General features: G+C 48.5%; 1 protein-coding gene across 1 annotated transcript in view; it reads left to right on the plus strand.

The window, feature by feature from the left end:
• CNOT9 (CCR4-NOT transcription complex subunit 9) overlaps positions 1-23055 on the plus strand; it is a 279336-nt gene that overhangs the window by 41650 nt on the left and 214631 nt on the right. The window contains exon 3 of the mRNA XM_069616846.1: positions 18792-18907. Coding sequence (XP_069472947.1) covers positions 18792-18907 — 116 coding nt within the window. The remainder of the gene's footprint in view (positions 1-18791; positions 18908-23055) is intronic.

Raw genomic sequence — 23055 nt, forward strand, 5'->3', positions numbered from 1 at the left:
CTCATCGGCAGCGACGACGATTAAGGCTGCCAACGCCTTGGCTATCGTAGCACGCTACGACAGGGAGTTGTGGTACAAGATCGCCCCCCTGCTGGACTTCCTACTGAACGACAAGAGGGCTGAGGCCCTGGAGATCTTGCAGGAAGGGGAAGTGGCGTCGGACCACGCCATTACGGTAGCGACGGACATCGCTGATACTAGTTTTCGCCAGTTGGGCAACGGCGTGTGCCTTAGACGGCGTGGATGGCTCAAGGCAACAGACTTACGGCAGGACGTGCAGACCAGAATTTTGGACATGCCGTTTCGACGGGAACAACCTGTTTGGGACAACAGTGGACGGTTCCCTGCAAGCCATCAAGGCGGACACGGAGACGGCCCGGGCTCTTGGTGTTCTCCAGCAGCGACGGCCGCCCTTTCGGGGCACCGGAGGCAAGCAGGGTGCCTCCAAAGGTTCCGGCGGCGGATATTCCACCTACCGTCAAGCGGCCCGTTCGTCGTCACAAGCAGCCTACAGGGGACGAGGCAAGTCGGACGGACCCCGCCGTCGTCGCCAGACAAAGCCTCGTCGAAGCAGGACTAAACCGGCTGTGGGGTTGGGCCCCCACCGAAGCACCCCGGTGGGAGGCCGGCTGGCGAACTTGGTTGGCGTGTGGGAGTCCATCTCCACCGACAGTTGGGTGCTGGACGCCCTGGCCCAGGGTCACGCGCTCGAGTTTCTAAAGAAGTGCCCGTGCGTCTTCCCCCCCTCCCCCCTCTGCCCATAGCCAGGAAGGAACATCACGTCCCTCAACTTCTCTTGGAGGTAAAGGTGATGCTCAAGAAAGGCGCCATCGAGCTTGTCCCAAAGAGGCTTCGGGGCTCCGGAGTTTACTCAATATACTTCCTCGTGAAGAAGACAGGAGGATGGCGTCCCATCCTGGACCTACGACGACTGAACAAATCCATCAAGGCACAGAAGTTCCGGATGGTCACCCTCCAGCACGTCCTGGGTCAGCTGGAGGAGGGCATTTCCTGTCGTCGTTGGACTTGGAGGATGCCTACTTCCATATCCCCATCCTAAAGGGACACCGAAAGTTTCTCAGATTCGTGGTCCAAGGGCGGCACTACCAGTTCAGAGCCCTTCCCTTCGGATTGAGGTCGGCACCCAGGGTGTTCACCAAGTGCCTCGCACCGGTGGCGGCGCAGCTGCGCCTGGAGGGGATCCACGTCTACCCCTACCTGGATGACTGGCTCATCAGAGCAAAGACAAGGGAGCTCGCTGCGGAACACACGGCGAGGACCGTCCAACTACTCACGGACCTGGGATTCTCCATAAACTACGCCAAGTCCCACCTGGTGCCCGCGCAAGACGCACTGTTTCTGGGAGCGAAACTCGACACAGTGGCGCTTCTGGCCTCGCCGTCGGAGGAAAGAAGGAGGGCCATCTTGGGCAAGGTGCAGCGGATGCTGGTTGCGGACGCGGCCAAGGTGTGAGGTCCATCAAATCCCTCCTCGGAATGATGTCGTCTTGCATTTATCTCATCTGCCTGTGCAGGCTTCGGATGCGCCCGTTGCAGGAGTTCCTGGACGCTCGCTGGGTCCAGATGACGGGCAGCTTCGAGGACAGGATCACACTCGACGAGAGTTTCCGACAAGCGATCCGGTGGTGGGGCACCCGCGCGCATCTGACGGCGGGCATGGACTTCCAGACCCCGGGCCACCAGAAGACGGTGACCACGAATGCCTCCCTGGAAGGGTGGGGGAGCGCACACCAAAAATCTGCACGCGAGAGGCCTTTGGCTTTCGACGGAGAAATCCCTCCATATCAAAGTCCTGGAACTCCGTGCAGTGTTTTGGGCCCTCAGGTCCTTCCTTCCGTCCCTCAAGGGCAAGGTGGTGAGGATCTTCACCGACAACACCACCACCATGTTCTACATCAGGAAGCAGGGCGGTACCAGATCCCCAGCCCTGTCCAAGGAGGTGCAGGATCTGTGGCATTGGGCCGTCGCCCAAGGGATGTTCCTGGTGCCGTTTCATCTGGCAGGAATAAAAAACACCATCGCTGACTCTCTCAGCAGAGAGCTGCGCTCGTGCCACGAGTGGAAACTACGACAGGGCCTAGAGGACCGCCTCTTCTGACGCTGGGGCACACCCCAGATTGATTGGTTCGCGACGGCGACGAACTCCAAGTGCCGGAGGTTCGCCAGCAGGTTTCCCCAGCCGAGGAGCATGGGCGATGCTTTCTCGTTCCCCTGGGAGGGCCTATTCCTGTACGCGTTCCCTCCTTTACCGTTGCTGATCCGGCTCATCAACCAGCTCCAGAGGTCACGGTGCAGGATGATACTCGTCGCACCCGCGTGGCCGAGGCAGATATGGTTCCCGGAACACCTGGACTTGTCAGCGTCCCCGTCAATCAAGCTGCCGGTGGACACGGATCTTCTCTCCAGGGAAGGAGGCGCCATCCTCCATCACGACCTGAAGTCGCTGAACTTGCAGGCCTGGCTCCTGCAGCACTAGAGTTTGGAGGTTACGACATACCGGCCGACTGCAGAGAGGTTCTTGCAAAGGCCAGGGCGTCCTCAACTCTTAAATGCTACGGACACAAATGGAAGAGGTTCTCTGTCTGGTGCCACGCACAGAAGATTAACCCTCTACGGATTACGGCTCCGCAGGTACTGCTGTACCTACTGACGCTGGCCAAGGCTGGACTAGCGCACGCTTCCATCAAGATTCATCTTGCTGCGATCTCCCGATACACCACCACCACGGGACGGACGTCCTTGTGGTCTCATCGTCTGGTGAAGGAGTTCATGAAGGGACTGTTCAGATCGTTCCCGCCGGTGAAGGCGCCGGCCCCGGCGTGGGAGCTCAACGTGGTGCTGACCAAGCTCATGGGACCTCCGTTTCGAGCCTCTGCACTCAGCTTCTTTGAAGTTCTTGTCATGGAAAACGGCGTTCCTTGTGGCCATCACCTCCGCACGAGTGGGAGAGATCCAGGCCTTTTCCTGCAAGCCCCCGTACTTGACTTTTCACGACACGAGGGTAGTGCTCAGGACGCACCCCTCCTTCATGCCCAAGGTGCCGTCGGACATCCACCTAAACAAACCCTTGGTGTTGCCTGTTTTCTTCCCGTAGCCTTCGTCGCCGGCTGAAAGACTTTGCATTCGCTGGATGTGGCTAGAGCGCTGAAGTTCTACGTGGACCGCACGAAGAGCTTTCGGAAGACGTCACAACTTTTTGTGAACTTTGGACCTGTCAATCAGGGGAAGGCTCTCTCAAAGGCTTCCATTTCCAGATGGCTCTCCGGCTGTATCATGTTCTGTCATCGGTTGGCAAACCGACCGCTGCCCGGCCGTCCGAGAGCCCATTCCACCAGAGTGATCGCAGCTACCACGGTGTTCCTATCTGGTGTGCCCCTGCTGGACATCTGCAGGGCTGCTACGTGGAGGTCGACGCACACATTCACGAAATTCTACTGCGTCGACTGGGATTCCAGGGAGGAGTCCAGGGTCGGCCAAGCAGTGCTGCGCAACCTGTTCGCCTAAGGTGAGCCTGGTGAGGAGTTAAGAGACTCTTAATGTTGAGTTGTTGTATTGCTTAATGTTGAGCCTGTTGCCACCTCCCGTGGTTGTGCATGTGTGTACTGCTCTTATTCATGAGCATGTGAATCCATGCCAGACCTCATGCTGGAGAAGGAACAAGTTACTTACCTGTAACTATTGTTCTCCATCATGGGTCTGGCATGGATTCACATGCGAACCCTCCCGCCTACCCCTCTGCGGCTCTTCACTTGGTCATACTGCCACTTCACGTGCTACCAAATCTGAAGATGGCTGCCAGAGGCGGGGCTTAGGGAGAGGGCAGTCATTGGCTGTGGTCAGTATGATTGGTTACTACTACGAAAGTCAGATCAGAAACGAAACTGAAACCGATGTTTTCTTTACCGAGGATTCCCAGCCTGACGGGGAATATTCATGAGCATGTGAATCCATGCCAGACCCATGCTGGAGAACAACAGTTACAGGTAAGTAACTTGTTCCTTATTGTATTTATTGAGCGCGGACCTGGCTTCGAGAAGCAACAGAGCACTTTACAGAGGTATACAACATTACAGATGCATAATGGAGAGGTTTCAGGAATAACAACACAACAGATATACAGCGTAGGGGTGGGATACAGCTGTACGGGGTGGCGGGGAGGAGACGGGCATGTTGTGAGCCCCAGAGGTTAGCATTCACCTGCCCCTCTAGCATACTAGTTACACGTTTAATCTGTCCCTTGATATAGACTAACATCACTGATTCAATATCTATATTCTGCCCCAAAGTGGGCTTAAGATATTTGTGCAACGGTTATCTCCAACACCCAGATAAATAAGGCTGGATTCAATGTATTGCCTTTATTAATAGAAAGCTGCCTATGCATAGTTAATGGGTGGGTTCTACGTTGAAATACCAAATTTAAAAGAACAAGGCTGAAAATGCAGATGTTCTTTTAAAATCGAATTTTCAAAATGCCTTTTTTTTTTTTTTTGCACAAAAAACAAAACATCCGGATGGAGACCACTTGTACCATTGCCCCAACCTTCGTTTATTCTCTTATCCAAACCCCTATATTTTTGTGTACAAAAAAAGGTGAAACTTTCATTTAAAAAAGGGATTAACTAATAGGTGCACCAAATCAGGTAGCCCTCTAGATTTTACCTACAAAGAAGCTAGCTGCATGAGTATCATATACTATTTTGTTATCCCAGCAGCCAATTTTGGTTTGCTTTATGATCTTCTATTTATCAGAAGGATTGAAAGTGATTATGGCACCTTATGCTAGAAGACTGGCTGCCACCCTCCCCTTTGGTTGGCAGTGCCAACAAATGATTAGAGCTAGAGGGCCAACCAAGCTGGCCGCATATTAGTGAGCTCCCGCACAGCCCAGAATGAATCCTGCATCATCCTGTCTAAATCTGTATTCTGCTGCCCTGACCGATCATTATCCCTGCCGGCAAGTTGCTGCCCTACAGCCTCGCGATGTTTGGGTCAAAATCGGTGATGCGGCGACCCCATACACAGCTGCTCGAGTTTGGCTCCTGGGGAAATCTAGTGTGCCCAGCGGACCGAGGAGCAACAAGTGGCGGGTCAAGCGGAGATCAGGCAGAGGAGGCAGGGGCGGGACGTGCCCAGTTGGTCTGCGGCCGGGGGCTGGAGTGAGAGCCTCCCCCGTGGTAACAGACTCTCAGCTCCGCGCCGGCAACTGCGACGGCCGTGGTCACCTGCGGGCCACGGCTCGCGCCAGGTGGCCGCGGGAGGAGTGGGCTCACTCCTGTCAGCCGCGGTGGAGAGGAGCGAGAAACGAGGCGTGGGGGTGCGTACTCTCCCGGAGTCAGTGAGCCCCTCATCCCCCCCACCACCTCTTTCTCGCCGACTGATCCGGCACGGTGCACCGCACCCCCCCCCCCCCCCTCTCCACGCTGGGGAGAGTGACCGGACCGGGAGGAGGGACCTGGAGGCCTCGGACGGCGGCCCCCCATACAGCAACCACCAAGTAACAACTCCAGAGAGACCGGAGGAGACCGGCGGCGGGCGCTTCACCGCCCGCTCTTCATCTCGGGTACGGCACACGCTTGGGGAAACGAGGGCCTAGCTTCCCACGTCCCTGCTGAGGGCCCCTCACGCTCGATCAGACTGCCTTTAAAAACTGGCCACATATCCTTACAAACCGGCCTACCTCCACCAGATCACATCATCCGTATGAGGGTACCGCACTTTGGGTTCCTCTCCCTCAACAGGGTGGGGTAGAGAGGCGTCCACAGCCATCAGGACTCATACTCATCAGCGAATGGAGCGATCTCTGCCCAATACCACCAGGAAAGTGGCGCACTCTTCCAACACGATATTGAGGACTACAAGCCAGCAGACTGAACTGGAGTCAAGCGCCACATCTATCTATCTTGGCCCCGGAGGGTCGCACTTCCGCTGCCGGCTATCCCTGCAGGGCACGAGCCTTGCCCCAGCTCTCGGGCACCACTGGCATCTTGATAACTGCCTGCTTGACCTGACTGTCCCTACTGGCGATCCACCTGCATGCCCCAGCTCTGATACCTCGGTCTGTATTTTACACCATTGTATATTACTGTATATCACCTCCACATTAAGTATTCCTGTACCCTTATCACCTCTTGTCTGGACCTAGCTCCAGCCCTGCTCATTCTTGCTTATTGTATACTGTATTATGACCATGCACATGTACCTGTACATATTTTATTTATTGTAGAATGTACTATGATTATGTAGATGTACCTGTAACAAAGTTGAGCATATTCTTGTCTTGTGCGCCCTGATGCTCCAGGGCATGGCGCGCCCTACAAATAATAAACTAAACTACAAGCACCACTTTCCACGCAGGGCCACCCCCAGCTACGTAAATCCAATGGGGAAAACGGACAGATCACAGAGAAAGCTAACCTTTGAGACTCGTGCAGCCCCCAAAACTCCCAGGCTCCAGGAAGAACCAGAGCCCCCATTGGGTAACACACACCAAATGGGCGAGGGAACTTCGCCACCGACCTCAAAGGACTCCTGCTAGACCTGAAAGCAGGCATAGGAAGTCTAAACAACAAAATAGATGGACTCTGCTCTAAAGTTGATCTCCTACAGCACCGAATGGACACCCATACTGAGCGCCTTAACGAAGTAGAACAGCGCGTATCCAATCTAGACGGCTCTAGTTGCAAGTCACCCAACCTGAGACCCAAATGAAAGCAATCAACACCAGATGTGAAGATTTGGAAGGTCGCTCCAGAAGAAATAACATTAGGATTGTCGGGGTGAGGGAGCACCAGTTGCAATAAAAAAATGGAAGACTTCGTCGAAACGCTATGCACCACTCTTTTCAGCCGGGAAGCTCTATCACATGTTTGTGGTGGAGCGCGCCCGCCGGATCCCTTCCTCCAAACCTGTTCCGGGGGCTCCCTCCAGGCAGATAATGGCAAAATTGCTTAATTATAAAGACTGTGATACCATTCTCCGACTGGCCAGAGAGAAAGGCGAACTACACCACGACGGAGACAGACTACACTTTTATCCGGACTTTTCCCCGGCAGTCCAGTCACAGAGGCGATCCTTCACTACCATCAGACAAAGGCTCAAGGACCACCAAATCACCTATTCCATGCTCTTCCCAGCACGACTGAGAGTTCCACATGGTGGTAAAGTCCACTTCTTCCAAACGCCGGAGGAGACCAACTCATTCCTGGAGCGTGCAGGTTGTCCCGGGCTAAACCCCAATCGGGCACGTGCACAGAGGGAAAGATTGCACAGAAACCCAACATAACCAATTTAAGGTAAAGGGCAGGAGTCTTAAGTACAAAACACAGCTACCATACCGAAATAAACATGGGAGTTAAGCACTCTGAGGCTGTGCAGCTTGGGAAGCCCTGCTACCCCTTGCACAGCAAAGTCATCTCAACTGTTTATTGTTAATGGGTGGGAAACCGGGTAACGGACACGCACCATTGCGGTTCGTGCCCCGTTCAGTTGCCCAAAACGGGCAAGTTGGGGGTTGCCTGTGTAAGGAAGTTGAAGAATGGGGGTGGGATTGCGCCACCCCCCGCCCCCCTCCCTCCAGTCCACCATGCAATACTGTACTCCCTCTCCCGAACACTATGGAGACCTCCAGCACTCGGCTGTAGACGGCGCCCTGCAACCCCTCAGGTCGGATGCAACAACACTAGCTTAAACACGCAAGCCAAACAAGCAATTCAAAGTCACCACATGGAACATTGGGGGAGGCAACCTCCCTTCTAAAACGAGGAAGATCCTGCAATACTTAAAGGCATGACGTAGATGTAGCTATGATCCAAGAAACACATCTGCTCCCTGAAAAAGAACACCAATGGGCCCGAAACTGGGGCTGTCATAGATATTTGTGACGCTCACCTGATATCCACGGGGACGCTTTGTGCCCTGGTTGCCGGATTTCCCACAGATGTACTCAATTCGGGATGATGTCTTCTATGGCAGGTGGGCCTGTAAACACAGGAGGACTGGGCTTAGGTTCAGATTTCGTTTCCTCCCACCAGCCCCTTGGGCTCACCTGAAGGCCCCCCCCCCCCCCTCCTCAACTTGTTATGTCTGGCGTGCTCTCCGTCCTGCTTTCTGCGCAGGGGCGCGTAGTTTCTGCGGGTTGAAGCGACAACTTCACTGCCAACCCATTCAAGTGTTTTTAAAGAGGTAAGTTCGATTATAGTAGTCTTTGAGGGCCTTTGCTTTCTTGCGGGCTATTAATGTCTTTCCCTGATTGTTTCCCCCTTAGGTGTGCAGAGGTTCGCTGGGTGCGCTGCTTGGGTTCGGCTCCTGCCGGGATTTATGGACGCGGAGCGTATGAAGAAAGGTAGGTTCAGCGCGAAGTGCGGCACGCTAATGTCTTTTTGGGATAACCTGTATTCTTTATTCCTTTTCAGGTTACGATGGTCTTTCTGGGCGTGCGGTGATTTCCGGAGTGGAACCGGCCAAGATATGCCCAGCCAGGTGAGGAGATTTTGGTTGCTGCTGAGCTTGCCGTGAGTAACCTGTTTAACGTTGTCCCTTTTTCTCTCCTCCCCATGTGCTTCGTTCCGGTGCGAGCGCGATGTTCTGAAGGTGCTGCCAACAGGATGGAAGACCGCGAGCAGCTGGGATCGAAGGATGGAAGATTGCATGTAAGCTGGAACTGCTAATAATGTTCTTTTGTCTCCTCTGCAGGTCCGCAATTCCATGAACGCTGGGTGCTGGTCTCTGAACACGGTGAGCGTTACGCTGCTGGCTGCAGAATAACGCGAAACACGTTCTTTAGCTTGGGTGTGGTTTATATAGCCTACCCTGTAAAGTAGTCCGGGCTACCACACCCTAAAACACTGCACCTCACAGTCTGGTTCTTAGTGTCTAGACTGTGGGTGCCTCCATGTTGGCTGCAGGCCTACATATGAAAAATATTCCCTTCAAGCCCCATTCAAAATATGAGCCTGGCGCCAAAGGTGACCATGCCAGTGGGGTTCTGGGTCATGGGTCGTGACCATTTCTCCTCGTTCTCGTCATACGCCAGAGGAGTGGCGATCCTGATTAGCCGAAAGACCGGCTTTTGGTTGATAAACAACGAGAAAGACCCCGAAGGCAGATCACTTTTAGTGAGCGGGATCGTAGCAGGCAAAAAAATCATTTTTGTCAACTCCTACGGACCCAGTGTAGATGGGGCAAACAACTTCGACTGGGTGCTCACGCACCTTTCAGCACAAGTCTCTGCGACTATCATTTGGGGGTGTGATTTAAACACTGCCCTAGACCCCATGAAAGACTGGTCACGGACCACGACACTACCAGTCTCCAAAGCCAGCCTCCAGGTACAGGAAATATGCAGAGCCTACAATCTCATTGATGCGTGGAGACATAGTAATTGGGAGTAGCGCGACTACATGTTCCACTCGGCAGTGCATAACAACATCTTCAGAATTGTCTCTGTTCATATCGCCCAGGGGTCCGCTTCATTGGGAGCCCTGTCAAATTCTACCTAAAACTTTCTCAGATCACTCCCTGGTAACCCTCATTTGCAACCCGTCGGCCACCAAATCTTGCTTGCTGCACTGGCGCTTCAAGCCTGGTTCCCTGCAAGACCAAGTGTTTGCGTCCGAATTACATGACGAAATCTCTACATTCTTAGAAACAAACCTGGGCACAGTAGACTCGATGAGCACAATTTGGGAAACGCTAAAGTGTTTCGTAAGGGGAGTCTGCCTGGCTAAGGAGAACGGCATCCTTAAGCTGATCCGACGGGAACTAACCTCCAGTGAGGAACGTTTATAGCACCTCGAACTCAAATACTCCACCACGAATGACTCGCGCCCCCAAGCAGAACTTAAGGAAGAGCTACAGACGTTCAGAGTCACGGCAGAACGTGAATTAAAATTACTGGGCCGAAACAGACCAGTCAGCCAATACAGCGAGGGGCAAAAACCAGGAGCCCTCCTTGCAAGATTGGTCCATGCCGACAGGAAGCCGACGACTGTCAAAAGGATTCGAACCAGACAAGGCATGCTTGTGCACACATACAAGGAAATAGTCGAAGAATTCAAAACATTTGACCAAAACCTGTATTCCTCAAAATACAACTCAGACACTGACGCCCTACGCAGGTACCTCGAGGACATTGAACTCTACTGGGTAGAGGGAGAGCTGTGCGAACCCCTCAACGAACCCATCACCTCAGAGGAGATAATGGAAGCCATCAAAACCCTCCCAAACACCAAAGCCCCAGGGCCCGATGGCCTAACAGGAGAATTCTACAAAGCCTTTGCCAATACCCTAGATCCCCTTCTAGTAGAGGTGTACGGTGAGGCGCTAGAAATGGGTTCCCTCCCAGTGTCTTCCCGCGAAGCCAACATAATCCTATTACAGAAGAGTGCGCATCGTATAGACCCATATCTCTAATAAACCTCGATAATAAGATATTGGCGAAAATACTCACAAATAGGTTACTGCCGCTGATGCCCTGTCTTGCGCTTGCGGATCAGGCAGGTTTTGTGCCCGGTCACAGTATGACATTCCGCATCAGGAGGCTATTTGGAATTGTCGAGGCGCTTGACCCCACTCACCAGGCTGTCGCAGTTCTGCTCGACACCGAAAAGGCCTTCGACTCGGTAGAATGGCCCTTCCTATTAGCAGTGCTCACCCAGATGGGCCTAGGTGCCCTATTCATTAAACTCATCTCCTTGCTATATAACAACCCCCAAGCTACCATATTAGTGGGCTCAGCAAGATCCTCCCATCAAACTGCAAGCCACCAGACAAGAGGGTGTCCGCTTTCAGCATCCCTCTATGCGGACGATGTTGTGTTATTTATACGCGACCCCCATGGAAAATCTGAACCCAGTCATGAGGGAAGTAATTAAATTCGGGGCAATATCTGGCTTAAAAACCAACCACACTAAATCGATCATATTCCCGCCCACCCCAGCCACCAGAGCATTCACTGATGACTATCACTTTGCATGGGAGACCTCATGGGTACACTACTTGGGGATATTGATGTAATTAAGCTATCACAATGTATTCCGAGATGACTACGAAGAAGTATTAAAAACACTGCAGGAGAAAGTAAGCCGTTGGAAGTCTCTACCGTTAACCCTGTGGGGAAGAGCCTCACTAGTTAAAATGGTGATCCTACTGAAACTGCTTGATCTGTTATCCAACATCCCCATTCTGATCCCACAATCCTTTTTAAAGAGAATTAAGTCTAGTCCTCGAACTACTGTGTGTGGGCAAACCGGCCAGAGTCGCTCGCTCAACGCTGATACTTCCGGTATCCAGTGGGGAATTAGCCCTCCCAGATTTGGGGAGAGATTTCTCGGCAGCTCGGGCGCAGTTCCCCAGCTACTGGTACGCCACGCACTTCGTCGGACCACACGTGTAAATTGAGCTGGCCCTGGCAACTCCTAACTTGTTGAGGGCATCATTATCAGTCAGCTCCCAGTACCCTTCAATACTATGAACGTGGTCCTTGCGACCTATAGGATTTGGAAGAGGCTTGCACAAAAATACAAAGTTCAGGTGAGGTACTCTCCCCTCCTCCCGGTCAAATTCATACCAGGGATCCCTTTGACCTCTGAAACGGTATTTCATCAATGGGTGGAGAAGCTACAGATAAACACCCCTGGGTGACCTCTTTAGTGAAGGAACCTTTATTACACCGCAACAGAAAGAAGGGGCGACACCCCCTGGACAAGTTTCTATACTTTAGAACCAGATATACTCCAAGCACTATTCCCCACCTTCCTGCAACAACCTCCAACTTGGCAACTATTGCATAATGTGATCCAGGCACAAGGCGAAGGTAGACTAGTCTCAACCATCTACAAATCCATCTTAACAGACACAGTACCCGTCAACACATGCATAAAAACAAGATGGGGGGGGGAAAGGTCCCTCCAGTCAGCAATCCCGGACGAGCAATGGTCATATATCCTGCATAAAAAAATCGCTCTCAATACACGTCTCGAGCAAATCCACTTTAACTTCTTACACCAGGCGTAATTCACTCCCGCCAAAAAGAGTAGACAACAATCAGATGCACCTGCAAAGTATGAAAGATGCGTAAGCCACACAGCCGACTTTGTACACCTCGCATGGGACTGCCCTAAGCTGACACCATTCTGGACCCAAGTCCTTCAGATGACATCAGCAATAATAGGAGAGGAAGCACAGCCCATCCCGACGAGAGCGGTTTCGTCATCCCGAGCGATGCTACTCGCCAGGAGTGAGGAAACTGGCAGGGGTACTGCTAACCCTAGCTAGTAGAAGAGTCGCCATGTCCTGGTGTCGGGGACCGGCCCCGACAGTAGCAAACTGGCATAAAGACATTCTCTACTGCCAAGACTTGAGTCAGACTTTATCAAGACATTGCCCCAACACGCACGCACCCCAGATATCTGGGGTCCCCTCGTAACATACCTGATCAACGAGGCAGACCAGGACACACTGGAACCAGTGTACTCACTGATGTACATGGAGGAGGAAACGCCCTACCGACAATTTTAGTAGACTGAGGGAGGGGAATGAACTGGGGGGGCGGGGGGGGGATTCTGATGGCGCATGGGTAACACGCCCTAATGTGGGTGTGATTGTTCTGGAACAGTTTGAAACATTCTAAAAATAAAGTTCTTAAAAATAAAAAATACAAAATCGGAGCCTACGCCGAGAGGGTCTTGACTCGGAATGCCTGAGGAGCTAAACTGCAGTCATGGAATTGAACTGTTTTGCCTCCAAAAGCTCTCTTGGTGACATAGTTAAAGCTTCACCCAAATAACCAAACATGCAAATGGACCCCTAACTAGGAACTTTCTTGGAGAACAGACTGACTGGATTGTAAGGGAGCCGTGGCAGCTGGGAAACCAGGTTTAGAAAAATGTATGTCTTGCTACAGAGAATAAGAATGCAAAGTAGTTTTGGGATGTAGTGATTAACACAGGTTGGCTTGGATTTCACATCCCAGTAAAATGTATCCAATAGTTCCCTACCCCCCTGAAAAATGTCAATCACATTAATAAACTACATAACCCGATGATAAATGTTGGGCATGGGCTTGCCATGAATACTAGCAAGGTGAAACCTCAGTCTATTGGTTCTTCCTTTGACATGGACTCCATTGATGTGCAGGGACGGATCGGTTGAAAATATACTGTTACTGTTCACTTTATTACTAGTGTTGTACTGTGCGACAAAACCAATGCTTGTGGTTGGTTCCATACTAAACTGCAATGGATAAAATGCAAATAAAAATTAGTTTCACCCTTCGTTGAATTCGCAGCATACTGGCAAAAGTCCTGGACTGGGTGGTGACCCTTTGAGATTTGTATTCATTACAATTCTCTCTCGCCCCTCGTTCTTAGACGTTGCCTACTCGGGAACTAATTGGAGTATTTGCACATTTCCATTCTGGCCCAATTTCTGCCAGAGCAAAGGATCTAATCTGTGACTGTAATTTTTCTAGCCTGAATAGGATCTAAAAATTGAAACCTTTTTCTCCAACTATCAGGGTCACATTAACCCTGATAGTTCGAGATAAAAGGGTTTCCATTTTTAGATCCTATTCTGGCTAGCAAAAACGCTGTTACAGTAACTTGCAATCATATCGGGTGATATCTCCGAATTATCCACAAAGCTAGGTGAACCGTAGTTGGCTGAGTTACTTCCATTGCCACAATTTCTAATGTTTACAGGAGACTTGAGGCGAAAGCTCTGGCTTCTTTAGTGACTTTTAAAATCTGGTTAGTCTCGTTGTCTATCCCAGTGCTCCAGATAACTTTTCGAGGTGGGAGCATTGTACTCTTGAGTTATTCAGATGCAAAAGATACAATTTCAAGAGTGGAAATTAGTTTCTCCTTTTGGAAGAGTATCCAGTATCTGACCTCCATTCAATGCTTGCATAACGTTAAAACTGTTTAAAAAAAAAAATTACAGACAGAACAGCAGTATATCAAGTTATCCCACTTCAAAAATGTGCAAGCTATTCAACTGCATCTACATGATACTTGGACTCAGAACTCTGTAGTACAGTTACAAAACCTGATATCAGCTAGTTACATCTGGTATTCATGAATCGTGTCCCTCTCGATCAGCATCACTTCTCTGCATTTTGTCCTACGGTTACTGCCTGGCACTACCTCTGTTTCACAGCAGCCCGGTCTTATTTGTGTGCTCTCTCCTTCCTGTTGCTACTGTATCACCAGTCTCAATTTATTCTGCTCTGCCTCACTATTAAGTGTTGCTATGTCACCTGTTGTTGCTCTCTGTTGCTTTGCCTCTCATCTCGGCAGCCTATTAGTAGTTTCAATCCTATGTTTTGCTGTCTCCATTGCTGCTACTCCTCTCCCTGTGTGTCTCTTGGTAATCCATCTACTTATGTCTTTACTCGCACTCCTCATTGTCTCCATTATGGCCTAATCTGTTGATGATCAGTTTCTCCCACCGTGTCCGTTATTGGTCTGCGATTCTACTGTCTCACTTTCTCAATTTCAGTCTCCTATGGGCCGTTGATCTGATTTTCCTCATTGTCCGGTCTCACGTTCCGTCCGCTGCTAACGCTCCTATAGAGTGTCCTTCTATTAGCCTTAATTTAAGTTGCTTTGTTCTTGCTCTACCTCATCATGTCAGTGTTATTCTGTATACCCCACCTCATCTCACCCCTTGGTTTTCCTTTATTTCTTGGGTTTGGAGTTGCTTTTCTTCTCCTGTTCTTCAAGTTGGCTTTTGCCATAGCAGTAATATTGAAAAAGCTGAAAATGCATTCGTCATCTACAAACCTAGTTTATCTTGCAAATTGGCTATCCTACATGTTAATCATATTTTTAATGAGGCTGGTGCCTTTTGAAAAGGGATAGGTTTTTGGCAGTGTCACTCACTAGTCAGACATAGAGAGGGAGAAGTTGTGATCAGTGCAGGATGGCTTGAAGTGTATCCCAGCAATGCAATCTACTTATGCTGTCCATCAGTGTGCATCACACCAGCTTATGAAAATGGAGAGAAGGGCTCTGGCATGGTTTTTGTTCAGTACTTTAGCTCTCTTCTGAAACCACCAACATATGTTGGTACTGTCATTACAGCAGTTCTTTTGGTAAATGTGGGTTCTGCCCCAAAATGCAGCAGTCCTGCTAAGAGATGCGGGTATGATGCCAGTAACTCAGCAGAAGACCTGCTGAGAATAGTTGACGTTGTCCCTTGAGTTATGGCAGCTCTGCTGCGAGGTTAGAATTATGGTAACTTTTCATGATAAAGTGCTTAGGATAAAAGTGCTTTAGGTACAGCATTTTATATGAAATTACCCAATCGAAATTGGTAGTCAATTTTATTGACCTGGAAGGTTGCAAGGCTGCGATGACCTTGCTGCGATTCGAACCTGCAAGCACAGTTCTGAACCCTCTCAATTATCTTACTGGCCATGAGAAAGTGATAGAGTTGCGGTTAAGGCAAGGCTGACATTTTGGCTGAGCTATTGATGGGGTTGGCGTTTGGTTGACTTTTAATTTTCTATTTGGAGTTTTGCATTCAGTGACTTGCAAATAATGATTTAGCACAGTGAAGGGTTAGTGTTGGGTAACCTGCAACCAGAAACTAACCATCCTACCTTGCATTCAGCAAACAATTCCAAACCTCAATTGCATGATTACCCCTGTAACCACTGCGAACCTAAATTCTGTACTGTATGTAATGTAGCACTGTGATAACTCCGGGTCCTGGGCGAGTACAACAAATTAAATAAGTGTTCAGGGTAGGGTAAGGGATGTAATTGGAGTTGAGTAAGGTTTAGGAATGGAGTTGGGGTGATTGTGGATGTTTTATTAGAAGTTTGGGCCATTGTTGGTTACATTATATTACTTTTCGGCACTTAAAAATTGCTTTCTTGGCGACCTTATTACTGGAAACAGTTTCGCACTTTGCATTGCTTGTAATGAATTATTACTTTAACACTCTTTTTGCCGACTTCTTTTTCATAATGACTACGTTTTCTTGGACATTTTCACATAGAACACCCTTAGAAGTAAGGCCGGCGAGCTTGAATGTAATACATGCTTCAAGGGCCAACCAGTGTAGCCCAGCCAGACTTCAAGCAGTCGGGGCGCAGCACATGTAATGCGGATTAAATGGGCCGAAGAACATACTTGGACACCCATTAGCATGGCATTTCCACCGTCTATATGTTGTATGACAACTGTACAAAGCAAGTCACTGGGAATGTGAGATTTGATTTTACAAAGTGCAAGCTGAAAATTGGTTAAGTTTACTTTATCAATTTGATGTTTCAAGTAAAGTTTGGAGTCCAGTCAGAAGCTGAGCGACCTGACCGTAAAAGTGAATGAGGGAACAATGCCCTCATCAATTAAAGGGGCTATATACATGTTTTAATATTCCTGGTTTGGAGAGACAAACGTTTCACGTTGAATTAATCCTTTATTACGCGCCTAGTACCGCAGACAAGTATCTAAGTGCGTGACCTCGATTTGAACCTGTGTTGCTCTGCGTTGTCTTGCTTTCAAGACAAACGTGTTTCCCCTGAGCTATACTCCTGGCTGGAATGAAATGCAAAATTTGGTAGTCTTTCCTCTCTGTATATTAGACAAAGTTTGAGATTGCAAATATCGGGCGAATACACATGGAGACATAGCTGAGTCTCACCGGCATACTAATTAATAGAAATGTATGAGCCAACAACTTTTCTTTGAATGCAAACTCTTTGAATGCACATTTTGCCATATTCCACAGAACTGATTATTTGTCAATTTTGTATTGTTGTTCATTACACCGTTTTGAAACGTGTTCTGCCATATTGCCCACCTCTTTCGCTCCACAGTACGGCCTGACACTTTCTTTTCTACTTGGATTACAGCAGTTCGTTATAACTTGGCATCTAACAGTATTTCATTGGATGCCTAGAGCTTATTCAGAAAGCGTCAGTTAGCCTGATTTGTCAAAAGGGCGAACACTTTGGTCACATCGCTTCTGTCTTGTGCTCACCACAATTGTTTTCCCAGTGCAGGACCATATCTACTCCAAAACCCCTCTGACCCTCTGCTGTTTCGTTTATGGAAAATGCCTGCTTGTTCTGGCTAATAAATCGACTCCCTTTTGCCCTTTTTCGCCTAATTAATTTGATGGTTAATCCCTCAGTGAATGTTAAATGTTAACGGTATTTGTACCATGCACCGTCGCCAACGGAATTGGTCCCCAGGCGCTCTGGCGGATCTGTAAACAATAAGGTGGGATGGGTTAGTAAGGTGAAGAGGGAGTAGGATAGTGAGAGGAGTGGTGGTCTGTTGGCAGCTTCAACTCAGTATACACCGGGTGCTGAGCTTTGGTGCGGGTATTTGATCGGTGTCAGTCCGCGTGTGCTGTTGCTCCGGCTTGTGTGTTGTTGCATTGTTGTGAAGTGCGTGCGGCTTGTTGTGCGAGAGATGGTTGTGTGAGTTTTTTGAGTGAGATAAGTATGCAGATTTTGAGCTTATATTGGTTAGTAAGTTACCTGACCTTTAGTATGCTAACATTCACAATTTTGTCTGTGTGGCACTTCACAATCCTATCTAGATGTAGCGCAGGCCAATGTTTAGAATTCCATTCAGGTGTGGGCATGCCAACATTCACAATCCCATCTAGATGCGGCGCAGGCGAGTGTTTAGAAATCTGTCTAGATGTGGGCATGCTAACATTCACAATTGTATCTGGGTGCTACGCAGGCTGGTGTTCACAATTCTAAGTGTGGCACATGCTGACATTCACGTTTCATCTAGGCGCGGGCATGCTATCCTTCAATCAATCCTATCTAGATGCAATGCAGGCAAATGTTCATAATTGTGGCACATGCTAGTCTTCAGGTTTCGCATAGGTGCGGGCATACTTAACACTAAGTCCCATCCAGACTCGACACAGGCCAATATTCACAACTCTATCTAAGTGCGGGCATGCTAACATTCACAGTCCTATGTAGATGCGATGCTGGCTAATATCCACAATTCTATCCAAGTGTGGACATGCTAACATTCACACTTCTATCTAAGTGCGTGTGCCGGTCTGGATATGGTTCGTCCGGTACGTACGAGTGGATGAGTGAAGATTTAGCACAGTTGCTGTGTATTAGTCCTTGCTTCAGCTTTGTAGGACCGCCCGGTTTCCTCTTCATGGATAATCTTTAATTCTGCAGAGATTTGAAGACCTATTCCTTTTTCCTTCACGATTTCCAATTGGTAAATCTTGCTGCCCAGGTGACTTTGGATGATGCATGCTGTATAACTCCCCCATCATATCAAGAATGCAAGAAGCAAGAATGGGCAAAACGTTTGCTGTCGAACACGCAGGGCGTTTACATACTTGGTTATGGTGAACAGATTGCCATTGACAGTATTACTTTGTGGCAGGCGCTCCTCAACAGGGGGGGCGGGGGGATCCCCAGCGGACCTCTCTAGTTTCCCCATGGCATGTAGTTTTCCAAAATGTAAAATTGGAAAGAAGCTCTATTACTAAAATTCAAATGGGGAGTAGGGGGGCAACTGGGTGACCTCTCATGAATGTCGAACAAAAATGTGCGAGTTCTGCAACAGTATCAAGTTAAACTAGTTGTGGTTTTTCTGTTGGGCAACCTGCTATCCCTCACCAGTGGCTTCTGGTTGCATATCATTGCGCCTTTAAAATTCCCAGGCCTGGCTTAAATCTGTTTTTCTTTGTTGTGCACATTACCTGTTCGATAAAAGAATGTTGTTGTGGTCTATTTTGCTTAAGTCTTAATTTCAATTTCTTGTTTAGGAAATTGTCAATATTTACCCATCAATTAACCCACCTACCCTGACTGCACATCAATCAAATAGAGTTTGCAATGCACTGGCTTTACTACAATGTGTGGCATCTCACCCAGAGACCAGGTAAGCACCCAACCTGCAAATCGATTGTGCAGCACTGTGTAATTGTGGCAGTCATGAAAAGCCTTTTTTTCTGTTTCTGTATTTTCTGGCAGAATGGCAGCCACCTCCCTCCCGAACATCACCTTTCTGTTTTGTGATGACCGGGGTGTTTGTTTAGTGGAACAGATGGATCAAGTCGCTCTTTTAGTTTGATTTTGAAAACCCAAATAAAATGTAGTTGGAACAAGTTTGGTGGCTCTAAATCAAAATTTTATTAACGGGAGCTAAATATGTCTCTATAGTCTGCATCACCCTAGTAAGCACTACAGAGCCATCTCTGGGGAACGAGGAGCTGTTGCAAAACTTAAACATGAAATGCAAACAATTAACTTTTTTGTCCAATGCATGGCAACCACTGGGGGGGGGGCCGGGGGGGAGGTTGTGCTTTTTGAAGAAGGGACTCGAATCAAAGGTAGGTAAGCATCTTTTAAAAAGAAATTCAGTTTCAGCAGGCGAGTAACAGAATAGATTTCCATGGAGTAACATGGCAACTACCTCCCAGATCTTACTCTGACCCCTTACCCCCTTTGATCCCCTGCCCCCCATGTAGCCTATCCACATCCATGCCTGGCGTTGTCACATTATGTGCACATGTAGACATGACCCCTCTCCTTAGTCATTCTTGACAGGCCTAGCAGGTAAAGCAAATCAGGTACACATCACATACATGCAAAATACCATTTTCGTTTGATAACTTAATCGTGTGTCAAATCTTTTCCTAGAAAAGCAAAGCAAAGGAATTCTAGACTTCCATTTCTGTCACTAGGTATTGCTTCATTCCTTCTTACGTACGTGGGGGGGTGGCTATGGGGGATGGAGGGGGGGTGGAGGGTGGTGAGTGGAGGGGGGGTGGGGTTCCTTTTGCCCAACTCACCTGCTCAACTCACTTTGTGTGGTGGTACACTGATCGGCTCCTATGATGGTGCTGGGAGAATCTGTCCGTTTTTGCATTGTAGTGCATGCCATCTTAAATAGTGCTACCAGGAACACCTGCTGTTTTCTTAACTTTCTGTAAGTACATTTTATTTACTTTTGTGATTTGCGCTAAACAAGCTGGTGGCACTGACCGGAGTACTCTTTCCCAGCGACTACCACATGAATTTTCTTTTTTACTCCAATATTGCCTCTGTGAGTACAATTTATGAAAATGGCTGCTGCTTGTGGTTTAAGCCTTGTTCTTTGGGCCACAGTCTTTATTGATCTTACAGCCTTCTCTGGTTGGAAATTGCTATATACATTGATTTATTTTCCGATGAAAAACCGTTAATGATCAGTCAAGGTAAAAAAAAACATACCGGAACAAAATACTTGAAATTCAGCTAAAGCCGCCTTACCTTCGTGCTCCCTCTTGCCTAGCCTATGGCCACAATGATGGCATCACTGACGATACCACTGGTTGCATCACTAATACCGTCATGTATGACTTCACTGATGCCATTCCTAATATCATGCTTGAACACAATGATTATTTAACTGATTGCATCAGACTTAATTTCACCGCTAGATACTGCTACAAAATTAGACCACCGTTACATTTCTACATATGTGCTTTTTGCATTTTAGAATGGTACATAACCAGGAGTATGTTGTGTACAATAGTCAACAGCTACACATACATCATATCACTACTTGTGTTGCTTTCATTTGTAGTAGTTTGGTAAAAGATAACTGAATTAGAAATATGAAGCAGTGAGGGACAGAGGAGACCCGCTGCCCGCAGAAGTCTTATCCCACCACTCAGGGCGAGATTAACAGGCATAGGAGAGTTAATGGATAATAGAGGACAAAGTGAGCACCGCAGCAGAAGCAGGCTGCATTGGTGTCATGGAGAAGCATAGGCACCAGCTGTCCAATCACAGGGCCTGCGATTGAAGCACCATCCATAAACAGGAAGAACACTGTCCATGTGCAGGAGTTCTACTCTGGCTGCTGGTGAGTGGAGAGCTGATGTCGCCAGTGATCATGTGGTCATAGGCTGCATGACAGGGGGCATGAAGGTAATGTGGTTGTAGCTGAATTTGTAGGGTTTTGTTGCAATACGTTTTTGACCTTCACTGATCATTAACTATGTTTTTTTTTTTAAATTGAATTTCAAGAGCTTTGTTATTCCATAGACTTTCTTTCTGTGCCACTGGCCATGGCCTTTAGCCGTGCCCACTGTTTGTGTTTTTTTGTTTTTTTTCTTGCGTGTTCCCATTGATTTCCCCTATAATACTGTATCCCCCATAATGCCATTTTCTATAGCAATGTGAATTTCTTCTCTTCTAATAAATTTCCTCTTGGGCTTTGCAACAGGAACATGCCGAGTTATGCTGGCCCGAGTTCCCCAATGCATTGTATTTCCGGGGAGTTATTGCGACACGTTTCATACACGTGAGACGCGGCCGGATGGAAGATGGATGCTACCGCAATGTTTGACAGCAGGTAAGTGATGGTTTAAGGAAAAGCGCGAAGTATGGCGAAGCGCGACCTTAAACTGACTGTTTTTTTGATGTCTAACCTTGTCTTCTGTTTTTCCTTGCAGGCGCTGCTGTCGACTATGGAGCTTGTCGTGCTGTGGTGCCAAGATGAAGATTTCGGCATTCCGGAAAGTGTAAAGATGAATACTTGGTTCGCCGTAGAGATGTACAGGTAAGAACAGCTTCCCCCAGTTGGTAAGTATGCTGGCAGGAAGCAGGATGTCCAGGAAGCGGGATCTTCAAAGGGAAGTCTGACCTCAGGCGACGGTGAGGGTTACGCTGCTTGCAAGTGCAGAATAATGCGAAGTGTCTGTCTTGAGGATCCTGGCAGCTTATATAGCTGAGATCGTGGGCACGCCCATTAGGGCCGGCTTACCAGTCACACCCTGCCACTCCTAGAGAGTGAGCACGTGCAAAGGCAATCCATTGGCAGCCACACCCAAGAATACACTTTGGGCTGCTTAATGGATGGAATGTTCAAGGTTATTGCATCCTGCTTAATGGATGGGAGTGTTCAAGGTTAATGCATCTGAAGTACTATGTCCATAATAAAAGCCTTTTGGTGTTAAATGGATGTTCTTGTTTACTTTTGTTCATGAGCCTGGTGCCAAAGGTGTCAGGACAGTGGTCACCTCAGTCTCCTGTGCATGCGACCCCTGCATGCCTGTGCCCCTGACTTCATGACCATGACATTGGTAAATTGATGTCTCCATTGACGGTACTCAATAGAGCGGACATGAGGGTACTCCTGTCACACTCCGGTGTGCTTTGAAGCGAAGGCTGAGAGGGGCAAGACTGTTGCAACGTGAACAGCTTGTTGAAAGTCCTGATTAAGAGATGCTAGTTATGGTTAAGCGGCAAGAGGGAGTTGCCGAGCGACAGACAAAAACTAAAGAATAAGCTACTGCAGAGTGGTGCCTAATCGATTCTCTGTCGGCATCTTTTGAATGAAAGTATAACTTGAAAACTGAATTTCGAAGTAGTCATGCAAAGGCCATAGTGAAGTCCCTTTGCACAATCAATAGGCTTCGAAGTGATAGTTAATCTGAAATGTGAAGAGGCTTGCGCCCGACCAAGGGAAGCTTCTAAGAATCGGAAAATATATGGACTTGCGCCCGACTGATAGGAGTCCACATTGTTGAAAAGGAAAGTGGTCTGAGCCCGACATTGCCAATGGAGAGACTATTGATGACAGATATTTTGGTAAGATAAACCCTGCTTTGCGAAAAGGACTGGTACCATGTGCCACAAACTTAGTGTGCTCCAAACGCTGCTCCTGTTCCACCTGGTCACGTGCTGAAACGTGGGGAAGGGGAAGCTTCAATACAGCAGTCCTGAACCTACCAAACACCTTGGACCAATCATTTCGTGATAAACTGTTTTGTTACAAACGTCATCATCCCACACCCTTTTGTTATATAGAGTAAGGATTTGGCAGTAGGTTTCTTTAGTATAGGCCAGATTTGTTTTGACACGACCTTACTAGGACAGTATTTTCTTTATTCTGATGGTCTTAGCTTGATCCCATCGTTGGTCATTCGGTTTAGAATGGGCGTTTTCCAACCCATGCAAAGTTCAATTAAAAACCCTTGAACTACATTTCTTGTTTGTCGTGCTTCGGGTACAATACCTTCTCCAGCATGGGGTCTG

The sequence above is a fragment of the Ambystoma mexicanum genome, chromosome 9 (genome assembly GCF_040938575.1).
Source record: "Ambystoma mexicanum isolate Mex_15411 chromosome 9, UKY_AmexF1_1, whole genome shotgun sequence".
In the NCBI taxonomy this organism is placed as follows: Eukaryota; Metazoa; Chordata; class Amphibia; order Caudata; family Ambystomatidae; genus Ambystoma; species Ambystoma mexicanum.